The 26,198-nt window shown below is 35.8% G+C and overlaps 1 protein-coding gene and 1 pseudogene across 1 annotated transcript; both read right to left on the reverse strand.

Annotated features, from left to right (window-relative positions):
- Positions 1-581: 581 nt before the first annotated feature.
- On the reverse strand, positions 582-12,534 carry LOC121265710 (annotated as a pseudogene).
- Positions 12,445-18,145, reverse strand: LOC121264574. Its single transcript, XM_041167832.1, has 2 exons — positions 17,904-18,145; positions 12,445-12,877 (listed from the first exon to the last, which is right to left on the reverse strand). Exons 1-2 carry the CDS (start codon positions 18,028-18,030, stop codon positions 12,696-12,698), a joined length of 309 nt encoding a protein of 102 aa, XP_041023766.1. The 5' UTR covers positions 18,031-18,145; the 3' UTR covers positions 12,445-12,695.
- Positions 18,146-26,198: the final 8,053 nt, after the last annotated feature.

Here is a 26,198-nt window from a genome sequence, read left to right on the forward strand (position 1 = left end):
CTAGCAATAGCTTGCAAACGGTGAATCTATCATTATTCTATCAATAAATAAAGAGGATCCAAGACTAATTAAAATAATTAAGTTGACCATTGACCAGTGCAAACCAGAGAGTATTAGTAATGGAAAAAGACAGCAGGCCACTTGGCCCCAAAAGTCCGAAGGAAAGGCAGATATTCAAACCCAATGTTAATTCCACGAATGCACCACCTTTTCTTTTCACAAGGGTATGGAAATCATTAGGTTGTAAAGCACTCGAGATCACCGACAATCGGTTGCCTGTAAAGAATACCACAATGCTAATTTCCAGCTTGTAAAAGTAAGCTTACCGTATCACCAAAAACACCAGCTAATTTAACTCCCTCGTTTACTTAATTTTGATAGTGTTCAATCAACTTCAAGCAGTTCTCATTTCACATTTGACTATTCGGTTTATTTTATGATATTCAGACGCCTCAAATTCAAAAGATCGATGCTACTCATCATTCCACACCACACTTTACATATTTTAAAATTATTTTTTATTATTGTAGCTAAACTAATTGAATTGTACTACTTATCAAACATACATTATATTATAGGGAGAAGGCGGCATGCAGAAAGGGAAGGATTTAAAGAATCAATGGGTTTTTCAAATTAATCTCATACAGATCTTCTGATGTTGAGGAAGGGCCAATGCCTGAGGAGATAGACGTCGAGTTTTGGGCATGACTTGCCTCTGAAGTCTTGCTTTCCATCTGCATATAATTATCTCTCATGGCTTTGAACCTCAGATATGACTCATCAGTAATTTCATAGAGGTCATGGGCTGATGCAGAGGATGAGCCATGCAATGAACCGACTGATGTTGAACGATGATCCTGACTTCCTTCCATACTTTGACTTTGCATCTGGCTGTGATGGTCTCTTATGGCTTTAAACCTTAAATCTTTACTATAAGTACTTGCTTCAGGAATCACATCGGGAATGACAGTAGTTCCTTCGAGCATGTTTACCACTTCAGATATGGTCGGCCTTAATGAGGGTGAAGCATTAGTGCATAAGAAAGCTACTTTCATCATCCTTTCTGCTTCTACATTGTTGAATTCAGATCCAAGCTTTTGATCTACTAGCTCCATTAGGCATCCGGTTTCCTGCAGATGACAGGCCTGCAATGAAAAAAATATATATATATAAAATATGTATACATCTTTCCAACATGGAAATTGCAAGGACATTCAAATTTGATTATACAGTGATTTACAGACGTATAGAATGAGCATGTCATAATTGCAAGGGATAAAGTAATTAGCTATTATATGAGTAAATCTGACATTTATTTTATTAACTTAATTATTCTGATTATCTGAATCTTTTCCTTTTCTTTTTGTTTCACCACACTCTTCACCTGCTCTTGACCAAACTATACACTGCTTCATCTTCTTTACAGTCTCCTCATCCTACTGTTTGAAGTGTATTTTAGGTTGAAGGAACAATTACTATCATTTCTATGGAAGAGACACAAAAGAATTAATTTGTTTAATAAAAGCACAAGATGTGTGGAGTTAGAGAATTCTAAGTATTCCAAGAAAAATTAAAATGCAGATTGAGAGGCAGCACAGCATCAGTCACAGAATCCGTACTAGATTAAAAAAAGTACAGGACATAAAAGTAGAGAACTACCCAATCTAGAAGACAGGCACAATTACTTGCAGGTCCATAACTCATATTGTGCTTCCCACTAACAATTTCCAATGCCACAACTCCAAAACTGTAAACATCAGCTTTGTAGGTTAAATAACCCCAAAGAGCATATTCTGGTGCCATATATCCACTGCGAGTGAAGATAAAAGATGATGAGATACTTTTCTTAACGGTCGGGGATGCAGGAAAAAGAAATAAAATTTGTAGCTTACATTGTTCCAGCTATTCGGGTACTGATGTGGGTTTTTTCCCCTTCATCAAGCCTAGCCAATCCAAAATTGGAAATTTTGGGATTCAGCTCCCTATCAAGCAAGACATTGGTACCTTTTATATCTCTGTGAACAATCTTGAGTCTTGATTCTTCATGAAGAAAAGCTAAACCTTGAGCTATTCCAACACAAATCTTGTGCCTAGTCGGCCAGTCCAATTTCAGTTGATGTTTTTCAGGCCCTATATATTGACAAGGCAAAATCCATTAACGTATAAGTAACAATTGTGAAGTTTGTACTCTATTTTTGCAATGTAACACCATCCATTAAGTAAATTGCACAGCATAATTCTCACCAAACAAGGCTCTGGCAAGGCTATTATTCTCCAGATATTCATATACGAGCAACAGTTGATCACCTTCAATACAACAGCCATAAAGTTTCACACAAGATTTGGGTGTTGCAAACAAGAGATCATGCCTATCTCATTCAGAAATTCACGATTTCCCTGACTTGATTTAGATGAGAGCTGCTTTACAGCAATTACAGTACCATCAGCTAACAGACCCTACATACCAGTCATGAAAAGGAGAAAAATTTACACTCTTGAAGAAAAGACCATACAGCAGTATGATTTATTATAACTCAGGATTAGCTTGAATATCTTGTAGACAGGTCCAAATCCACCTTCTCCAATCTTGTTTGCGGGATCAAAATTATTAGTGGCAATGCTAATTTGCTTTAAACTAAAAGAATTTGTTTGGAGCTCTAGTCCTTTAAGATCTGTTCCATGAGAGGAAAGTATACCATAGAAGTCAATGAACTGGCACATTAGCAAATATAATTTCTCTTTACTATTACAAAGAATCCCATTCTACACAAAGCAAGGCCTAAGTTCTAACATCCAAGTACACAGGCTTTCTAATTTACAAACTATTTTCTTAATTGATCTCTTCAGCTATTTAACAAACCACACTTTATCCTACAATTGATTGAAAGACAACTCTGAAATTCAAAGACACAAACACATGGATTTAGAAATTCTGCTTACATAGTTGTTCAAAATGTATCAACAGGGAAACGGTATTCGGTGAAATAAAAGATGAGTGCTGAGAAATAGAAGAAAGGAAACAGGAACATAGGGCTGGAAAGAAGATTTGAAAGTGGCTCTTCCCATAGTTCTTTTGTCTATACATTTAACTAAGTACATGAAATTAGAATAATACCATTTTAGTTTATCAAACAAACAAAAACAAAAAGATTCTCAAAACAGATTTAAAAATCAGTGCAAGCACCCCATCAAGGACAAGCAAATCATAAACAATTTCTAGACATTCATAGAAGAAAGCAACCAGATTTCGTTAAATTTTATAGTTGTTGCTCCAATTGACAAGTTAAAACTGAATACGAATGTGAAACTGAATACTTTATTTTCACATGCTTGAAAACAATATTAACTAAACAATTAAATGATTTCCTTAAAGGATTAATAAACCAATATAGATACAAACAACCAACGTGCTTATAATGCCATCAGAAAATCCTAGGTTTTGTTACCTAAGAGAAGTGAGACATCAATGCATAAACGGAGTTGATAAATTTCAATGTAGCTAAACATCCTACAAACACTGTTAAATTCTTAAAAAAATGAAAAATCGTTAAGAAAAATAGATCTCACAAGATAGTGGGCACTCGTGCACAAAACAATGATTCAGTGATAAAAATAGGAAAATAAATTATTTTTTATTTTATCTGAAGCAATAATATGTGCATCTGACAACACCCAAACCTTGTTCTCTCCCAGATTTGGCTCTAAAATAGCACCTCCACCAAAGGACACACGATGCCAAGAATATGAGGCATGACCCAACAGCTCCTATAATAATTGGTGCAATCCTTGTCTTTCCCCCTTCTGAGGGAGGTACAAAGTCTAGTGAAAATAACCAACAAAGCGACTATTAGAATCAGGAGTTAACTTTAGAAATGAGGAGAGAATCTCAAAGCATACATAGATTTAAGTGTACAACTGAAATTGAAAACTAGCTTGCACCTAGATAAGAAAAGCTCATAATTATGGAAGAAGTCAAAAAAAGTTTCCACTTGATTCCACATAGAACAGATCAGTCATATCTTCATAGTACATGATCAAATCAAACGAGGCAAAAGATGTTTGTACAAGCATCAAAAGGAGTAGCAGCAATATACAACACTGTTAGATTATGCATTCCGAAGAATCACTTCAATGAGCTAACCAAAGACCGAGAGTGGTACTCAAAAATGGAATCTTGGAGTGATTACATTGATTGAAGGATTATTACTTGAATAAAATGATCTACTAAAACCCATTTTTGTAAGAATAAATTTAGTTTTATAGTCGTGCATAATAAACTATCTAATTAGCAACTATAGTTTTTTTTGTGATAAGTAAGTAGAGCTTTATTAATGATAAAACGAATGTGTTGCTACACTACACAGGGTGCATACACTAGAAACACCAAGCAAAAAGAAGAAAAAAGGATAAGGAAAACCTGAAAGTTAGAAAAAAAAAATGAAAAATGAGCAAACATCCAATGATACAAAGTTCTGAAAAATAAATCCTTGAGGGCTGTGACCATCTTCTCCTTATCCTCAAACGATCGGTCATTTCTCTCTCCATACACACCACAATAAGCAACCCTTAATCATCTTCCGCAAAACTTGTCTCCGAGAACAATTAAACCTCCCCTTCTGAAGTGCCAAAAGCTCCATCACACTACGAGGCAATCTAATCTGAACAAGCCAAATTGCATTCCGAAGAGAACAAGCCACCTCACAATGCAAGAAAAGTTGACCTATTGTTTCCACACTCCTATACATGCAACACCAATCATCACTATAATGCTCCTCTTTCTTAAATTATCCATAGTAACGATCTTCCTTATAGAAGCTGTCCAAAAGGGACACAAGCAACTCTTGGAGAAGGTACTTTGTTCCGCCAAATATTCTTCCAAAGAAAAGGGTTACTATCATGAGAGATATATGTAAAATATAATAAAAGGATTTCAACTCAAACACATCATGCTTTGGGCGAGCCCAATAAAGCTTATCCTAAACACCAGTTCTATGCCGAATAGATTACAAACATTCTAATCTTTTATCGCTCTGATAAACTCCACATCCAACTGAGAAGCATCACTAAAAAACTGTAAAAGATCTGCAACCAAAGCGTCCTGAAAACAAGTAGTGTTCATTCACTTGGGAAAGTCACCTTAAAAGATTGATCTTCGCACCAAACATCATGCCAGAACCTTATCTCTGATCCATCACACACCACATATCTAGTGGAATGAGCAAAATCTCCAATGCCCTCAATAGAACTTCATCTACCCCAGCAACTCTAGGTTTTTGAATGGATAGATTTATAGTATGCAAATGAATAGATGTTACGATACTGATTGAAAGCATACATATTTATTTTCTCACATGGACAATAAGGTAGTTGTAGATGTTGGTAGAATTTTCGATATCACTGAATTCAGGACTTTGAGATGAACCATTAAGTTTCTAATTGCATATACTCATTAATCTTGAGGAGAGCATTAATCTTAGCTAACCAGATCAACTACTTAACTTTATTGATATGGAAATTTTGGAAATCTCTAAGATGAGATCAGTCGTCCTTGTACAATGTCTACAATTCTAATGCAGGAACAACGCTGGTGATTAGAATACTATTAACAAGAAAAACTACTTACTGGGTTCCACAGAAATAGCTGATATCAAGGGACCATAAACTCCACTTTTAGGTATTCGCGTTGTCCCTTTTCCAGCCCAATAGAAGCGGATTTCCAATATACCTTGTTCAACACTGGCATTATATTTTTCTGTAACTGGGTTAACAACCTCATAGGCTGCAGCTGTTACATTGAAATCCTGCTCCACTAATTTTTCCTGAAACATAGTAGCCTATTTAAAACCTTTTTAGCAAATTCACAAAAAGCATGGGCACCCAAGAACCCATTGGCACATGTAGAAGGACTCATGCAATGATATGGGTAAAAAGGGTTAACCAGCTATTTAAAAGGAAACAGTAAAAACTCAAGAGAGCATCCTAGTACGTCAATTTCTAGAGAACTGAAGTATGATCAGTTATATTAGTACAACTTTAACTATACGCAAAAGGGAGTATGAAGGTTCACGTACCCAGACAAATTTAGTAAGCATATATTGTATGATTGTGATGACTTACCTGAATGTGTATATCAAATATGCGCCTCCCAAGGCTGTCATATGTTTTGTCATTCGTAAATTGTATCTCCACAAAGTGTAGGCTCACAGTGTAACTTCCATTTTGTAAACAATATTGATAGTAAGTAAGAGATAGAGGAGAAAGGCGAGCATCAGAATACAATGCAGAGATGTTTGGTGAAGTCAAACTTTCAACATAATGAGTGTTTTGAAAATCATTGTCATCCATGAAGTCTCACGTGCTACTTAGTCCCCAGTGACCATTCTCACTAGAAAAGAATGTTGCAGCACCACCATCAGCATTTGCATCTCCTTGATAGACAATGTCTCCTTCTTTAACATCATCTCCACCACAATTTATGTATAAAGAATGCGAATCTGCCCCATTCGATATGCAGTAAAAGGAATCAAATAAAGAAGCTTAAGATTCTATGAAGATAGTGCAGAAGTAAATAGGCCACAACAAGAACAAAAAAATACACACGCATATGCAAATGTACACACTCAATTTCACATCATTGATTAGAATCATCACATCGAATTGCATGAATGGCTAGCAATAAATTTTAAAACAAAACCTGCTTAATTATTGAAGCTTTGTTGTTTTAGGGGATAACACACTAAAAAATATATATTGAAATCCAGATCTGATGCTTTCATTGTTCAATTTCTTTTTTTTTTATTGGCACCCGATGTCCAAGAACAAAGTCTCAACTATTCCCAGGAGTGCATAGGCTTTCGGCAAGGAGTTTCCCACAAGTACACCTCCGGTAATTCAAGGGGAAATTCCCCCAGTTCGATGGCCCCTAGAAATTGTTTGCACCCAAGAGGATTCAAACCTTGGACCTGGAGAGAGTATACTACCAAAATCAAGGCCTTTACCACTTGAGCCAACCACAAGGGGTTGCTTTCAATGTTCAATTTCCAAGAATCAAAATCTCATTCCAAGTAAGCTACATAGCAAACCAGAAAATAAAATTATGCATCATTGAGTCGAGTGTCTTCTTTTCTTGGTCATGAACAATAAAAGTTTAAAGATCTAAGAGTTTTTGTTTCTTTTCCCTAGGAAATCTTGGAAACTAATTATAGAATACTAACTTTCAAGCTAAAGTCCATATGATACATAACATTCTCAAGAACCAAATGGAAGTAACATAAATATCTTACAATTATAGTCCATGCACTTAACTCAAGCCCTCTCCGCATGTCACTAAATTTCCTGTCAATTAAATTACTACTTTATGGGATAACAGATTAAAGCAGTTAAAGATGACTACATTCCAAGATTTCCTGATTCTTGAAGAAATCCAAGAAACAATTGTGAGCCATACTTATATTTTGAAGCAATATAACATAGTAAGTGTTAGTTTCTTTTTGTGTTGGCCAAATTCGGTGTTCAAAACAATGGATAAGATTTTCTCTAATTTGTTGGGATCAAGTTTTAGAGAGTGGGTAATCTTATCACAATAGACAAGATTATCACTAATTTGTTGGGATTAAGCTTTAGAGAGTGAGTAATCTCATCTATAGTGTGTTATATTTTTAATTGGGTTTGGCATTTGAATAGTGGTTCAGATAAAATCCGTAATAAGTTATTTTTTTAGTAGAATTTCAAGTTGGGATGTTTGATAAGGTTATCAGAAGATTTGAATGAGAGACAACATCCTGTCGACAACCTGTCCTTACAGCTGGAATTGAAAATTAAAAAATGAGTTATTTCAGCCCAATGACTCTTTAAAGGAGCACGAAATTCACTTCCAAACTACCCAATCCGATATTGATCAACCATAAGTGTGTGCCGAGAGGAAATACACATAGAGGAGTCTTTCTCCTATTTTCTCAAAAGATACAGCCTCTTGGAGTTCTTAAAGACTAAAATGAAGATTCAAAGATTTTGACGAGTGATCTGCCACTGGAGGTTCCAGGAGAAGAAGTGAAGTTTGAAGATTGTCAGAGGTTTTGGCTACTACTGCGGTAGGGTCAAAACAAGTGGCTTGTTTTGCTTTATCATTCATATTTATATCTCTGTTCAATATTGTTATTTGATGCATTTGGGCTAATTTGAAATTTAATAAACATTGTTAAACTTGGGATTAATTAAAAGAACAAAGAATTGTGACATACACCTATTCACCCCCTTCAAGGTGTAATCTTGTAATTTCAGTAAGACTGAGAAAGCACACTTACATTGACTACACTTGAAATCCTTCATGCACGGACGAAATTCCCTTCTGGTTTAACAAGTGAAGAACGGAAGGATTAGCACTACCTAGACATCATTCAACATAATACTGCTAAATATAAAAAACAATCATGGAGAAAAATATAGCTACTGTCAGGTGGCCAAGCTAAAGAAGAAAGTAAGTATACTGGCTGGCTTTACGTGGTGAATGCACAAGATTGTTTCTTTTCTTTTTTTCTATTTCTCATTTTTAAGCAACCCCACCCCCCCCCCCCCCCCCCAAAAAAAAAAAAAAAATCTTTTGGGCAGGGGGTTGACTCCAGAATACATATTATAAAAATAGAAAACAAGGTATGATAAGGAATAAGCACCATATCATCAAACTTCTTAGTTTAAGTAACTTACAAGCCATTTTCCTTTGGAGAACTTTGGAACAAGTTTAAGTTCAGATCTCTGTTAAAGAAAATAAGAGTGAATAACTATTATTACATACTTTCTGTATAAAACATGAAAGTAAATAGATAATTATATCAACAAAGAAGGAATCATTTCACTATACTTGGTTTTACAAGCAGGCTGCTCTTCACTTTGCCATGTAAAGTTATTGTACGAGAGATCCCTGCATTCCCAAACAAGAGAAAGATGAACTTCATCTTCTTAAATAAAACATTTTGATTCATAAAGAATGTCAATTCTTAATTTGTGAGTTTTGAGTGTCCCTACAAAAATTTCTTTATTGTCATTCAAAGTTTTATTTCATTTGTTTCTAAAATTTAACATTAGAAGTTTTCTTAATAGGGCATGACACATGTATCTCTAAAATCATGAATGTATTCATACAAGTTCCTACCCGGCAACCCTACATGGAGACTGCATTCAAACTGGGAACTGATTTCTTACTTAATAGTAGCTAGTAAAGTTTGTAGAGTTCCAATATCAATCAACTGTCCTTACACTTCTATATATCTACAAAAATAACATATCTCAAGCCTCATTTTCGGTGAAAGTTGACAAATCAAGAGATAGAGAGAACAACCAGTCAACAACTGTATATTACAGGGGTAAAAAAACATCTATTCTCAACTAATAGAAGACTAAAAAGATTGGGCATCCAAGATGAGAAACATACACGTTAGTTCCTTTCTTCAAGATTGACTCTGGAACATCTCCACTCAGCGAGTTGCCACTTAAGAAACTGACACATGCCACATGACACAATTAGTATCGTAATTTTATACTAGGACGTGATTACATTCCAAAAGTATGCATTTACAAAGTTGGAATATTGATATCATAACTTACATAAACTTCCAATTCTCTGTGCTTATAACACTGGGTAGTTCTCCACTTAACTTGTTGAAACTAAGATCCCTGTCAAAAATCATGAGATAAACATATATTTATAACTTTGCCCCATAGGACGTCCAGTAATATGCTGTATGCAATGTGAATAAGTCATTCTTGCAGCCTAAGTTTGTATGTACAAGTGAACCAAGCACCATATAAAGAACTAATGGTGGGGAATAATGTATTAACACCGAAAAACATGAAAGCTCAAGTTTTTGAGGAATAAAGCCATTTGCAAATGCTCCTTTCTTCATCCTTAATACCCAATCCAGGTGATCCTCAGCAAGTTTTTTGAGTTTTATTTAAGGTTTTTATAATTCCATTACTTTAACAGAACTAAATTATGCCTCTAGGTGAGAATTCTCCCCAGCCTGCTGGGTAAAAATCTCATTCAGGTATATTTGTAACACAGGCCTAGCTGCAGCTGGGGATTGTCAAAAACTGAAAGGGACAGATGACTCTAGAAAACACAATCGCAACATCAGAAGAAATAATAAAAAACTAATGAACATTATTAAAATCTTATTCAGGACATCAACTGAGACCAGTAGTTCACAGGAAAACTCCATTCAGTAATAAGTTTCCTGCATCAATAGAGCCTTAATTTTTTTTCTTCTTTTTCCTTTTTTGTATTTACTGCTTAGCACTTCATCTATGCATTGCATAAATTGAGATCATTAATGACTTTACTGAGATAAATTGATATCATTAAACTAAAGTCACATTGAGATCATTATTAAAGATAAGTGAAAACTGACAAATATTCAGTGAAATTACAGTGGCATATATATTATATATATATATATATATATGAAACTAATATTGCTGAGCCCATAGTCATTATATTCAAAGGCATTACTTGATTTATTACTCAATTCTATACAAATTTCAAAGGAAAAATATGAATATGGTAAAAATACTAAACAAAAGTTAAAAAAGATAAACACTGTTGTGTCCTTACAGAATCCGCAGAGAATTCATAGTACTCCACATGTAGGGAGGAATTTCACCAGAGATATTACAGTTCCTCATAATTCTAAAAGAAAAAAAAGGGACCAATTCATGTATGATAATCAGATAGTAGTTAAATATAAGGATTCATGATAATTACAAAAATCATTCGACATACATTCTCGTAAGGCCTGTCATGTTTGTCAGATCTGGAAAAGCCTGAATTGTCCCACTTATATCAGTAATCCTCCTGTATTTAAAGCTAAGGTCAGGAACAATGCTCCGAGTACAATCAGTATAACTAACAAAGAAATACGAATACGTGTATCATTTAACAGAGTGATCAAGAATATCTTCACTCACAAATCTTCTAACTTTTCCAAAACAGAAATAGATGATGGTATGGGTCCTTCAAGTCCACCAGCAATCATTTCTCTGCATTGATTGGGGAAGAAACAATCGCGAAAAATTAACAAGCCCCAGTTACACTACTTGTCTCAAATCCAAGAAATGCATTCAAAATTCTGAAAGCTTAGGAACTTACAGTCTCTCAAGATTTTTCCAGTTCTGAATAAAATCTGGTATCGTTCCGTTTAAGTTGTTATCGTTTATGCGACTGCGATGAGCATTAAAACGTCATTGACCCTACCATATATTAACAAGAGTTCATATGCTTGATGTAATAGAAAAGCTTACAAATCTGTCAAGTTCTTCAGCCCGCCAAGTTCCTGTAGTAAATTTCCACTCAAATTATTCGAGGATAACATCCTGCAAGGACAAATATTACAGACAAATTGACAAATCAACATTCAGAATAAAACAACCAGTATATACGACTAAGTAATAAATAAAAAATAACAAAATAACAAAATGATAACAAGGACTCACAAAGTTTCCAAATTAACTAGCTTCCCAAGTTCTGAGGGGACGGTTCCAGAAAATTGATTTGCTTCAAGATTCCTGATTAAAAAAGAAATTGTCATTTCGTTTGTAAACAATTTCCCACCACGCAAACTCAAACAGCGTTGTGTTTCGTATATAATGTGTTCAAAGCAGATAAAAGCACAACAATTATAAGCTCTTAAATTCCACAATAATGGGGAAGTAAATAAGCGAATGCACATATCTTATGTCGTAAGCGATACCACAACCTGTGCATGCACATATCTTATGTCGTAAGCGATACCACAACCTGTGCTCAACTTCATTTTGCTAGAAAAAACTTGGGATACCCAAAGTAAAAATAAAAAGCTTACAAGTATTTGAGACTGCTAAAGTTACCCAATTCCTTTGGTATCGACCCTGACAACCGGTTTCCGAGAAGAGAGCTGCAATATTAATGGTTATCAAGTTTATTCATCAAAGAATTCGAGTATTCTCGACAATTAAATTGATGAAAACGAGAGGTAAATTATATTGCTTACACAAAGTTCATTTGTGTTGAAACCCATTGGATTGGAATTGACCCACTTAGATAGTTGTAAGCCAAATCCCTGTCAATGCAAATATGGGTTTAGTTTGTATTTTATTTTTGAGCTTTCCTGGAAAAGAAAGAGAAAATTTTGAAGTCCATCTTCGAAATATAGCTCACACGTGTTGGAGGTAACCAAGCCGAACCAGCTCAGGAGAAAGTACACCTGGAAGACTGAACCACTTAAGTTCTCTGCAAACAATAAACCAAAATGCACAAACAAGAAGTCATAAACCTAGGATAGAGACGTAGTGCCGCCAGAAGGTTGATCTTAAAATACGGTAGATAAAATTTGGATTCAAGAAATTTAAGAAAAGAAAAATAAATTTTATACCTTTAAATTATTAAGATCTTGCATTGATCTATATATCAAATTATAGAAAAAAATGAATATTTTACAACATCTTTTAAGATCCCATCGTCGTCCCTTCGTCAAGATTTTGTCATACTACCTACTTTTCATCCATTATGACCGCCAAAATTAATACTTTACATATTTCTATCTGAGAACAGAACTTGTTTCAAATGTTTAGGGTGTAATCGTACGCCCAAAATGTTTACATTGTCCAATGTTACAATGTTTCCTAATGTATGAGCTAGAGCTAGGGTACCTCGCAAGTGCATACAATTACGATAACATACATGTGTACGATGTGGCGGGTATTGTTCTCGAATTGGCAATTGCAACTAACTTTCTTCTCGGAAGGCTCGGCGGCGGACCCGACATAACCGTTTCGACTTGGCAAGTATTGGCATTAAACTTCCAATCAGTAGCCCCCATTGTCTCTGCAATTTGCTGGAGAGCATCGACTGCAATAATACAAACATATCACAATCTAAGTAAACATCACATGAATGCATGTTGAATAGATAAGGAGAAATAATATTTGCAGTTTTAGGTTGTGGAAATTTTACCTATTCTCTTTGAAAAAATAGATAGGTCTAAGACTGAAATATCATTTTTGTAACCGTAGACCTTGATAAAGTAAAGAAATAACAGAGTGTTTGTAGGCTCAACTCACTACATGTGCAGAGGATATATTATTAGATATAGAGAATCAAGTCACAGAGTTTGTATATTATACAAATACATTATCTAGTGATTGAACTATAGGTAAACGCTATGTCTCTAGATCTTCAATCTTATCCTCGGCTTGCTTGTGTTTATCGTTTACACGCCCCCTCAAACTGAATTGTGGATCTACCACATGAAGCTTGTCTTTTAAAAAGACAAATCGTGTTGAGCCAAGTGGTTTGCGAGCTAATCCTTACTTGATAGAAAACAGACAGTTAGACTTCCTTGTGATACTCGTTCCTATACAAAATGGAAATCAAATTCCATGTACTTTGTACAAGCATGAAAAACTGGATTAGCTGTGAGATAAATAGCCCCTACATTGTCACACCAAAGAATTGGAGGATGATGTAGAAAGATTCTGAGTTCCTTCAATAGTGATTGTATCCAGAGCAACTCTGTTGTGGCATTAGCAATGGCTCAATACTCTGACTTTGTACTCGATTTGGCAACAGTTGATTTCTTTTTCGAGCTCCATGAGATGAGACTGTCACCATAAAATACACCATAGCCACTTGTCGATCGTCTATCCTCAGAAGAGACAGCCCAATTGGCATTTGAGTATGCAGCCATCTGAGTATACCTTAAAATTCATTTTTCGACCGTCTAGTGGGGCTTGGTTGGACAGTGCATGAACTGACACACCTTGTTGATAGCAAAGCTTATATTTGGTCTTGTTAAGGAGGGCTATTGTAAAGCTCCCATAGTGTTGCGATACAGGTGCTCATCTTCAACTGGATTGCCATCATGTAGAGAAAGCGAATGAGTAGTTGACATGGGTGAAGAAACAAGCTTGGCATCGAGCATGTTTGTTCGCTTGAAAAGGTTGAGGAAGAATGGAATGAAGCTAGCTTCAATACCCACAAAAAAGTGCAACCGGCCCATATCTTTAATTGCAAAGTCTAGACCAAGAGATGTCATTAGAGAGATCAGAACATGATCATTAGAGCTGGTGATCACTATGTCATCAACATAGACAAAGAAATAAATTGTGGCCGAGGTATCCTTGTATACAAATAAAGATGTGTCAGCTTTAGAGTTTGTAAAGCCAAGGGAGAGAAGCTTGTCACTTAGTCTTGAATACCAAGCTTGTGGAGCTTATTTTAGATCGTTGATGGCTTTGTGAAGCTTGCATACATGGTTCGGCTTCTGATGATGGATAAAACTTGATGGTTTTTGCATATAAACCTCCTCTTGAAGGAAACCAAACAAAAATACATTTTGTACATCCAATTTTCAGATAGGCCACTTATGAGAAACTGCATGTGCAAGGACTAGTCGAATGGTGCATGGCTTTACAACTGGACTGAAAGTGTCTTGAAAATCGAGTGGACTAGTCTAGTGAACCATCCAGACGTTGCTTGATTTTATATACCCATCGGAACCCAACTATATTCATGTCTAAGGTGGGCACTACAAGAGACCAGGTACCATTACAGAGTAAAGCATTGATCTCATCATCCATGGCTAGCGCCACTCTAGAATTTTTGTAGCTGAGCTGAAACATGTAGGCTCTGTTTCTAGTGGGTTACATACTGCAAGTAGTGGATAGCGTACTGTGCCATCAGTGTGAGTATTTGGCTTTGAGATGGCATTTTGGAGCCTTGTACGCATTGGATGAGTTCGCAGGGGCATGATACTAACGGTGGTGGGACTAGGGATTGGCGAGGTTGTTAGTGGTGGAAGTGGATGATAGGGTAGGAGGTGTGGGACTAGATGAGAAAAAAGGTGATGGATACGGGCCAAGTATGGAAGAAGGGTTAGAAGACAATGTGTTTGACGCAAGGTGGGATGGAGACAGGTTGAAGATGGGGCCGGTCCAAGGACAGATTTAATATTGGAGGTAGGTATAAGGGGTGGAATGCATAGGTTTACAGGAAGTGGGCATGTCACTAGGAGCAAAAGACATAGTAGGATTGGAGTGGGCGAAATGAAAATTTGACTCCTTGAATACTACTTGGCAGGATGTGTATATAGTGCCAGTGGAGGGGTCTAAACAAAGATAGCCATGATGTTGAGAACTCAGACCTAAATAGATACATCTCTTGGAACGAAAGTGCATTTTATGTGACTGGTATGGCCGCATGTAAGGCCAACACTCACATCCAAAAACAAGCAATAGATTGTAAGCAGGTGAGTTTTGGAATAGCTTTTGAAAAGGAGATATTTGACAGACCAGGCATAGGGAGACAATTGATTAAGTAATAGGTGAGTTGAAAAACAAAGTCCCAATATTGGTATGTGGCAGAAGCTTGGGAGAGCATGGCAAGCCCAGTTTCAATAATATGGCGATGCCAACGTTCGACAAAGCCATTTTGTTGGTGAATATAGGGATATGTGAGACGATGTTGAATTCCAAACGGAGGCGAGAAATTTTCCTAGGCTGCGATATTCACCACCCCTATCAAATTAAAGCATTTTAATTTTGCGATTGAATAGACGTTCAACATGTAGAGAGAATGAGCGAAATGTAGGTAGTACATCATATTTATTAGAGATGGGATATAGCCAAGAAAATTTACTATCATGATCAACAAAAATTATGTAGTATTTATTGCCAAAAGTAGAAAGACAAGGGGCAAGATCCCAAACATCCGAAAATATTAAATCTAAAGGACCTTGAGAAGGACAGACAGACGACTCGAAAGGTAACTGGTGGCTTTTGCCCTGTTGGCAAGCGCCACATACAGACTCTAATTTATGTGAAGACATTGGAAGACAAAACCTAGACATAATAGTTTTAACAATTCGCATAGAGGGATGACCAAGTCTGGAATGCCATGTTTGAAGTGACACTCAGGAGGAGAGGAATGCTTGTGGTGAGAATGTGGTTGTGAAGGTTGGGAACAGCGGATAAAGTTCGTCCTTAGTCTTGTCATGCAATAGTATTTGACCCATTTCCTCGTCTTTTACGTAAAAGTACTGGCCATAAAATTCAAGAAAAACATGTTATCAGTGGTGAATTTGCTTGCTAATAGATACTAAATTTTTACTCACACTGGGTACATGTAATAGTTGTTTCAAAATAAAAGTAGTATGAGGGATGGAAAAATGAGAGACCCCAACGTGGGCTATAGGCAAGCCTAAATTATCCCCAATTTGAATCTGATCTTGACCCTGATATGGCTAAGCATGGAGATTCATGTTTTGAAACTCATTAGTTAAATGATGTGTAGCACCTGTATTGGCATACCAATGTGGATCGAATCCAGGGTTAGGGGCAGCAACCTATGCTATAAGGAGCTGTTGAGATGCTTGATAGGAGTGATCAAAGCGATGCCAACAATTGAGAGCCGTTTGACCAGATTTTGCATGGACTTGACACATTGGATGGGAGGAAGATTAAAAAGTATTAGACAAGGCACGACCACGACCACAAGAGGAGTTATTGGGGCTACCACAGTTGGTGTAACCGTGTCCTCGTGTAGCGTCAGGTTTGCTAGCAAGGTTTGTCGATGCAATGTTGAGTTCAATTGCTGAATTCTGTTAATCAAGGCGAGCTTCAAAATTGAGGAGGTGGCCAAAGAGATCGTCCAAGGAGAGAGGGTCCACCCGTGTGGTGACAGAGGTCACCAATGAGTCATATGAAGAATCCAAATCAACAAGTAAATAAGAAATTATTTCAAATTCTTCAAGAGGTTTGCCAATGGCTACAAGAGTATCGGCAAGTATTTTGACTTTCTGATAATAATCTAAGATCGAGGAATCGCCTTTCTTTAATGTATAGAGTTGAAACCGGATGTAGGTAATACGTGTATGAGATGCTGAAGAGAACATGTGTATGTTCAAGGGCTATTCAGATAGCACGAGAAGAATTGAAGCCAACGACCTAGGTTAAAACCCCTTTAGAAAGAGAGGAAACCAGGAGACTAAGAAGAACTTGATCCTGGTGATACCATTGAGTCTGGATTAGGAGCATCGTCGATAAATTGAGGAGGAGATGATATACTCCCATGGACATAGCTAAAGAGTTGTTGTCCTTGTAAATATGGGCATAGTTGGGTCTTCCAAAGCAAATAATTGTCTTTGGTGAGTTTAAGAGAAAGAAAGCGAGAGAAATTATTGGTGGAGATAATAGGGGCAGATTCTGAAGAGGAAACATGGGACGGCGGGGGGGGGGGGAGGAGGTGATTGAGAGGCCATAGGATTGGATGTGGGTCAATAGGCTCTTGATACAATGATAAAGTAAAGAAATAACAGTGTTTTGAGGCTCAATTCTCTGCACTATACATTGTGCAGGGGATATATTATTATATATAGAGAATCAAGTCACAAAGTTTGTATATTATACAAAGACATTATCTAGTGATTGAACTATAGGTAAATTCTATGTCTCTAGATCTTCAATTATATCCCCAGTCTGCTTGTGTTTATCGTTTACAAACCTAACTTCTTTTTAAAGGAAGTGTGTAAGGTTTGCATGCCCTACGACTGTATTTAGTATTATTTATATATAATCTCCAATCTTAATTCAAATTAGTTAGTATATAACCATATATATATTAATCTGTGTTTATTAATATATGATTGATTCTAATTGTGATCATCACTAGCTAATTGGTTCTTGATCAGTACATGCATGACCCATATATATGTGCAGCCAAAGGGATTATAATTACTTATTTTTAGAGATTATTCGATGAAGAAAACAGTACTAAATACATGCATATTCATCATGGATTAATTCATGAGATATATCATCTATTTGCTTTCAGAAAAGATGAAAAGCAAACGAGAATGAATTAGTTACATCAAACCTACCTTCATCTCGAGGTACAGTAGCAGAAGCAAGTATGTTTGTGCCCAGCAAGCAGCTGATCATCATGAGGCCGACAACAACCGAAAGAAAGGCAAGTACTTCATCAACAATATGTTTGATCATCAGCATGTTTGCTGAGCAAAAGATCGATCATTAATGCATCAATCTCAGCATCAAATTCCCTTGATCTCCTCATCAGTACTTCTGATCATCATCTTCTGCATATATATTGTATATCTTTGCTCTATGATCATATATTAAGGGCTCGTTTGAAAAGTAAAATGAGATGAAATGAGATGAGATAATTTTAAATGAGTTGAATAAAATATTGTTAGAATATTATTTTTTAATATTATTATTATTTTAAAATTTGAAAAAATTGAATTATTTATTATATTTTGTGTAAAAATTTTTAAAAAAATATAATAACGAGATAAGATGATATGAAATAAAACTAGAAAAATACTACTTTGCCCACTCAATTTGTCCCCTCATTTTGACATCTCATGTATTTTATTTTATTTTTAAATTTTTATCTTTACTTAATAGTTAAGGAAGTGACTATTAGTGTATTGATATTTTTTTTATATTTTTTTAAAAATGTTTTAAAATGATAAAAAAATAAAAAAAGTAATAATAATAAAAGACCAATTTAACCTAGCGGTCAAATGGAGTGGTGGTACCCGACCATAAAACTATTTCTATATACAAACAGAGTGTAAAATTAAAGTAGGACCCTACATGGAAACGAGTCATGAAGGGTAGTGATAAGATCCTTAAAGTCATTACAAGTTTTTTTTTTAATTATTATTTTTTTTTAAGTATTTTTTTAACATCTTTAAACATTAAGAAAAAATTAAAAAAATATATAATTTTATTAATACTCACTTCTTTAATAATTAAGTAAAATAAAAAATAAAAAAATCAAACATAAAATATAATAAATAAATAATCCTATCATTATTCAGTCATGAATCATCGTCATAGAAAAAGTCAAATGCATGTATGTCTTCGTGAAAATATATTGATTGATGGGGAATACATATTCATAGCTGTCATATTTTTCATGTCACATGAAGACTACGATGGATATATGGGCCGTAGCTAGCTAGACACGTATGGAATTTGTTTTGTCATTCTTGATTTGTTTTCGTGCGAGTCTTTTCATTATCTACTTGCTTTGAACCGGTCCTTATAACTCATGTTCGATCACTTTAATGGAGAAATTAAAGATATATAGTGAAAGATATCTATCTCCATTAATGGTTTATGAATAACAGGAAAATTATTGTCCTATATATCGATTAATTTATAAAAAATTATTGTAATTAATTATAATTATAATTTATAACTATATATCGATTAATTTATAAAAAATTATGTACACCATATTTACACATCTATTAATCTCATCTTACTATAATAAAGTGACATTGTCTATATAATATATCTATCTTTATACTTTTTTTATTAAAAATAACGATCGACCGTTAACAAAGTCCAATAAAAAAAAATAGTAAGCTCTTTTTCATAATGAATCAATCCTTGTATAAATAAAAAATAGTAAGCTGTTTGCAGCGGTGCACGGGCCGTGGGCACGTACATGATGAGGCTCTCTTGCCTCAGGCTTTTGAAAACAATGTTTAGCGAGCTTCATTTATAATAATGTACACTCCAAAAAATTTCACCAACATGATAAAAATAATATATATATATATATATATATTATATAAATTTCAACTTCACATGAATTGCTACTAAACTTCCAATACTAATTATTTGTTGGAGTGCATCAACTAGACGTCATCAACAATCAAATAACCATCACACGTCAAACTAATATTGTACAACTGTAACTTTTGCAAACACCTGTAAAGTCTTCTCTCTCATCTCTCTTTGGAGAAAGTAGAGGTGAACTTTTGCAAACAACTGTTACAGCACACTACCGCGGCGTCGGTTAGGGGGGGAGGGGGATGAATGAACTAGAGAAAAAGTGGGAGAAACTCTGGCTAATGGACGAGGAGCCATCGATTACAGAGTTAGGAGACGGTATGCCAGACGAAATTAAATACAAGGGGGAAAGAAGTCTAGTCGGGAAGGTTCGTATGAAGAGAAATATTGGCCAGGAGGTGGTCGGGACAACCATGGCAAAGCTGTGGAAGGTTAGTAGGAGGGCTATGTTTATGGAAGTTAGTCCTGACGTTTTCATTATTACTCTTGCTACTACAACAGATAAATAGAGAGTTTGAGAAGGGAGGTTGTAGTTATTTGGCAATCATCTGATTGTCTTGAAGTTGTTTGATGGTTATACTCCACCCTAGAGCTTAATTTTTAAATGAGAGATTTTTTGGATTCAATTGCACAACTTACCATTGGATTGGATGAACAGAGACCATGGAGAATAGATTGGGAGTACTATCAGAACGATGAATGTACTAGACGTCCCAGTAGATGAGACTAGATGGGGACAATATTAATGATTCAAACTGAATGGAGTTATTAAGGCCAATTGCGAGGAGGAGGAAGATTATGATTCAAGGGAGTCCGTCATGGATTCCCCTTACATACAAGAAGCTGTCACACATTTGCTTCAGATGCGGTAGGATCATTCATGGGTCTCAGGTTTGCCAAGTAAATACTGCTTCTGATGGTGCAGACCAATATAGGTCATGGTTGCGAGCTGAACTAAGCCCAAGAAGAAGAGGTTATAATCGAAGAAAATCAAAGGAGAACAATTGGTCCCTTAGGGAAAGGTAGAGCTCCGGTGAAACGAGTTTTGGACCATTGACAAATAATAATTTGGAAGGTGGTACAAAAAATGGAAGAATTAATATAGAAGAAGAGCAACAGGGAATGTAAGGAGTGGGAAAAGAAAAAATGGAATTTGAGAAGGAGCTGGAGGGGATGGGGCAAAAGCAAAATGCAGAAACCATGGTAGTAGAGATCAAGGAGTCGATTAGGGAAGAGTTGACAATGAAGGGTCAAAAGGGCCAAGGGGAAGGGGGAAGCAGGGGCAAGAAAAGCCTGACTAGAATGGGCTTACGAGATTCAAAGCCCAATCTAGTTGAAAAAAGGCCTAATGCATCCAAAGGCAATGTTATTCAAGATGGCTGACAAACTGAGAAGGAAGTTGATATAGAAGATGCAAATAGAATAAAGAACCCTGTGATCAAGATGCAGGCAAGAGGTACATGGAAAAGAGGAGATAGGACTAAAGGGGTCTGTTTCTTCACATTGCTTGGTTCAAGTTAAAAGAGCCCTAATTGTTAATAGAGAAGAAAATGTTTCTTCTACAGAGGAATTGGCAGTGACTGTCAACAGCTCTGCCAGTTACGATGTTGATGCGAAGTTGGAACTGCCAAGAGCTTGAAAACTCTCGGACAGTTTAAGACCTTTGCTCCTTGGTAAAGGAAAAGAATCTCAATATAGTCTTTGTAATGGAGACTAAACTTAAAGCTTGTAAGTTTGAATACTTGAAGAGAAGAATGAAGTTTGAAGGGTGCTTTGTAGTGGACCCAGTGGGGAGAGGGGCGCTTGGCTCTTCTATGGAAGGCTAAGGTGAATGTAAAAATTGAGAATTACTCACAGAGGCATATAAGTGCCTAGTTTATAGATGGGGAGAACAATTTGAGGTGGTTGCTAACTTGATTTTATGAGCAACTTAAGGCTAGTAGAAGGAAGGAAGCATGGCAGCTTTTATCATCATGAAGAACCAATCACCAAGCTTGGTGTGTTATTGGGAATTTTAATGAGATAGTGGTAAATGATGAAAAAAAAAGGTGGAAAATCAAAGTTGGAATACCAGATGGCCAATTTTAGAGAAACTTTAGAGAATGGGGATCTATATGACTTGGGATGGAAGGGAGACAAGTTCTCATGGAGTAAAAAATATGGGGATGAGTATTTTACAAAAGAAATATTGGATAGGGTAGTGGCAAATCCTTAATGGTCTGAAATGTATAAATATGTGTGGCTCGAGGTGTTAGTAGCAAGGAGTTCAGACCATAGGTCACTGATGCTCCACATGAAGCATAAAAGTCATAGAGGCTGGTGTGGATCAAAAGGTTTCGTATACAAAGCATGTTAGACTTTGAGGAAGATTGTGAGAGAGCTATTGAGTCAGAATGGGTAAAAAGAATAGATCAGAGGGAACCTCCCTCAAGAGTGCAACGTCTGCTCAAGTCCTACAACAGTGCTCTAATTAGATGGAGCAAACCGTCATACCTAGACAAGACAAAGGCTATTAGGGAGAAGACAGATTTGCTTCAGCAATTGCAAGCAAATGAGGGCAGGCATCATATTAAGGAAATAAGGAGGGTATAGAAGGAATTGGGGATATTGCTTGACCAAGAGGATCTCAAATGGAGACAAATTGCTAATAGGAATTGGTATCAACGTGGGGATAAGAACACAAAGTTCTTCCACACTTGTGCCAATCAGAGAAGACGAATACCACTAAGCAAATTTCTAACACACACAATAGAATTATTATAAACCCAGTAGAGATTGGAAGAGTCTTCAACACTTATTTTGAGTAGCTTTTCACTTCAACAAAGCCATCTTCAATAGATATTGAACCATGTTTGAAGAATGTAAATCAAAGAGTTACTCATGCAATGAATGAGAACTTAACACAGAGCTTTCGAAGAGCTGGAGTGGAGGTAGCAATTAAACAGATGGTCCCCTTAAAGTCTCGTGGCCCAGATGGTTTTGGGGCATGTTTCTACCAAAACTATTGGAAAATTGTTGGTGATGAGGTATGTTCAGTAGTCCTTTCTTTTTTTAATGTGCCTTAAATTCCTCTTTGAATTATACTCACATTGTTCTTATTCCAAAGTTCAAGAGTCCTAAGTCTGTTAGTGAATATAGATCTATAAGCTTGTGCAATGTATTGTACAAGATTAATTCTAAAGTTCTTGCACACAGATAGAAGAAAGCCATATCAATGATTGTATCATCCACTCAAAGTATTATCATACATGGGAGGCTGATAATAGACAATATAATGATAGCGTATGAAGTCTTACATACAATGAAAACAAGGCAAAGTGGGAAATGGGGGCAACATGGCTTTACAAATTGATATGCCCAAGGCATATGATCGGATTGAGTGACCTTATTTAGAGGCTGTAATGAAGAAGTTGAGATTTTGTGATAAATGGATAGCCTTGATTATGAGTTGTATCTCATCAGTGTCATATTTTGTTCTGATTAATGGTAAGTCAGGGGATCAATTCTTTCCCTATAGGGGTAAGACAGGGAGATCTCTTCTCCCTTTATCTCTTTATTCTTTGTGCAAAAGGCTTAAGCTCTTTACTGAATTACTCTGATTATAGTGGTTCTACTAAATGGGTGATAATGGCAAGGAGTGGTAGAACTAATCACCATTTATTTGCTATGATTGTTTCTTGTTTGGAAGAGCAAAGCTAGATGAGTGGAATAAATTGCAGGGTATGCTTCAAATGTATGAAAGAGTATCAGGTTAGTTTCTAAACAATAATAAGACCTCCATTTTCTTCAGTACAAATACAAGTGCAAAGGACAAAAGACAAGTATTAAGAGTTGCAGAAGCAATAGTTTGTTGTTATGAAAAGTAACTAGGTCTCCTAGCCATGGTGGGAAATCAAGATACAAAACTTTCAGTTGTATAAAAGAAAGAGTTTGGCTGAAAATCCACAATTGGAAAAATAATTTTCTGACTCAAGTAGGGAAGGACACTCTAATCAAAGCAGTCTTACAAGCAATCACAACTTATACAATGAGCATCTTCAAGCTCCCTGAAAATCTGTGTAAAGATCTTAGTGGTATGTTTTCGAAGTTCTAGTAGGGGCATCAACAAAAGGACAAGAAAATACAGTGGAGAAGCTGAGAAAAGATGGGTAAGCAAAAACCTAAAGGAGGGTTGGTTATTAGAGATTTAGAAAGCTTCAACTTAACTTTTAAGAGCATTGACATTAGTTTATCTATATGCAAATGCAAAATCACATGTTTTGGAGATTGTTTTTGCCATTCAAGAAAAACTCCAACATTGAATTATGCATCTTTGATTATTTTATTATTATTACTTTTTTTTCCTAAAATTATTACTTTTATATTTTTTTTTTTTTTTTTGTAATTAGCACCCACTCCATAAGATTTGTGAAGGAGAGTGGGAGGAGAGAGAAAAAATTAATCCCATTGGTGGAGAGAGAGAGAGTGAGAGAAGAGAAAAAATAAATAAAATAGCATTTGTAGAGTGAACAATGCATTTGAAAAAGATGTATTGGCATTGTTAATAACTATGGAAATATTTACATATGCATAATCCAATGTAGTTAATTTAATGGTCTAGTTATGCAAATATGTGTTTACTTCTGCATATAGATATTTACTTTTGCATATAGATAAACCAATGACAATGCTCTAAGCAATGCAAGGTTGGAGATTTCTGCAGTATTCTAACTCGTTGGTAGCAAAGGTATTTAGAGAGAAATACTTCAAAAATTTATTCATCTTAGATGACAAGTTGGGAAGCAATCTATCTTTGATATTAGGAGTGTGTGGGCTGCTATGTGACTATTAAAAGAATGGATAAGGTGGAGAATGGGTAATGGAAACAGAGTTCAAATATGGGGACAAAAGTGGTTACTTTCTGCATTATCTTATTGTGTTCAATCCCCCATCAAGATTCTCAATGGTGAGTCAAGAGTGAAAGATCTGATACACCAACATAAGGGAGAGTGAAATGAGAAACTAGTAAGAAATGTTTTTGAGGAGACTGAAGTTAACCATATTTGCAGTATCCCCTTAGTAAGATTGGATCTAAAGATAAACTCATTTGGGGCCCCTCCAATGAGGGTACTTTTTCAGTTAAAAGTGCATATTTTTTGGACAAGAAAAATGTGCATGGAGAAACATCTGTGGAATTTGAACTTAATTGCAGATGGAAGAACATTTGGGAGCTGATGGTGCCTGGGGTAGTGAAATTGTTCATGTGGAAAGCAAGGAATGATTTGTTGCCAACGAGGAAGAACCTGTTCTGTAAAAGGGTGGTTGAATATTCATATTGCCCTATCTGTCAAAGTGAAGATGACACAAAAATGCTTGTCTTGTAGAACTGTCCTACCGCAAGTGACGTATGGGCTGAAGCACTCAACCTTCATAAGTGGAACATAGCAGAAGATTTGCTTAAGCTTTGGGAGAATCTGATGGGGAGATTAAATAAGGGTGATATGGAATTGATAGCAACTCTTATGAGAAGACTATGGTTGAGTTGAAATGATTTTATCTTTGAAAATAGATTTCATGGTCCAAGTAAAGTGATTCAAGCAGCTCATGTTAGTGTGGAAGAACTCTAGGCTACACAACAATCTTCGTTGAACCATCCTCTTGCGGAAAGGGGGTGACTTAATGGAAAAAACCAAGAAGAAATTTTGTGAAGGCCAACTGAGATGCATCCCTAGATCTTAAAAATATGAAGATGGAGATAGGGATTGTTGTTAGAAATGAGGAAGGAGAAGCTATGCCTATTGTCTGTTATTAAAAATGTAACGTTTCCCAACCTGTTCTAGCTAAATGTATTGCTTTGTGGAGAGCTATGGTAATTTGCAAGGAGTTAGCCTTCAGTAAAATGATATTGGAAAGGGATGCACAAGTTATTATCAATGCTAATAACTGTGAGTAGGAAGATATGTCTTGGTATGGGCACCTAGTTGAAGACTTTAAAGAAATGCTATTTCATACTTCAAAACGGAAGGTGTAGTTTATACCCAAAGAAGGCAACTTGGTAGCACACACCTTAGCAAAGGCAACTTGTTGTTTGACACTGAACAAGTGTGGATTGAGGATTCTCCGGATTTTATTTTTAGTTGTTTGATGAAGGATAATCTTTGAAATGGTGAATAGTTAAGTGATGAATAGAATTTAAATTTTTACTTCAAAAAACAAATATTGTACAACTATAACACTTGAAAAAAAAAAATCTATTGTACAACTGTGCTTATTAGAAAAAAAAATTGGCAATCCTACTTCATTGCTCCACATTTGGCAACATGAAACTTAAAAATTTATGTTAAAAAGAACCAAGAAAGATGCAAGATTTAGGACATGTTTGGAAACATAGTTGTTCCAAGATATTCTTAGACTACTTTATTACTATTTTACTTATATTTTTAAACTATTTTACTATTATTTATAGTTCATCTGAGATACTTTAGGTATCCAAATGGCGCCTTAAAGCAGCCTCCAAGCTTGAGGCAAATGCAAGGAATTAAAAGGAAATTTATACGCCTCTTCGTTTATGTTTGTCTTCCTAATAT

This window comes from Juglans microcarpa x Juglans regia, chromosome 5D (assembly GCF_004785595.1).
Source record: "Juglans microcarpa x Juglans regia isolate MS1-56 chromosome 5D, Jm3101_v1.0, whole genome shotgun sequence".
Taxonomy (NCBI): domain Eukaryota; kingdom Viridiplantae; phylum Streptophyta; class Magnoliopsida; order Fagales; family Juglandaceae; genus Juglans; species Juglans microcarpa x Juglans regia.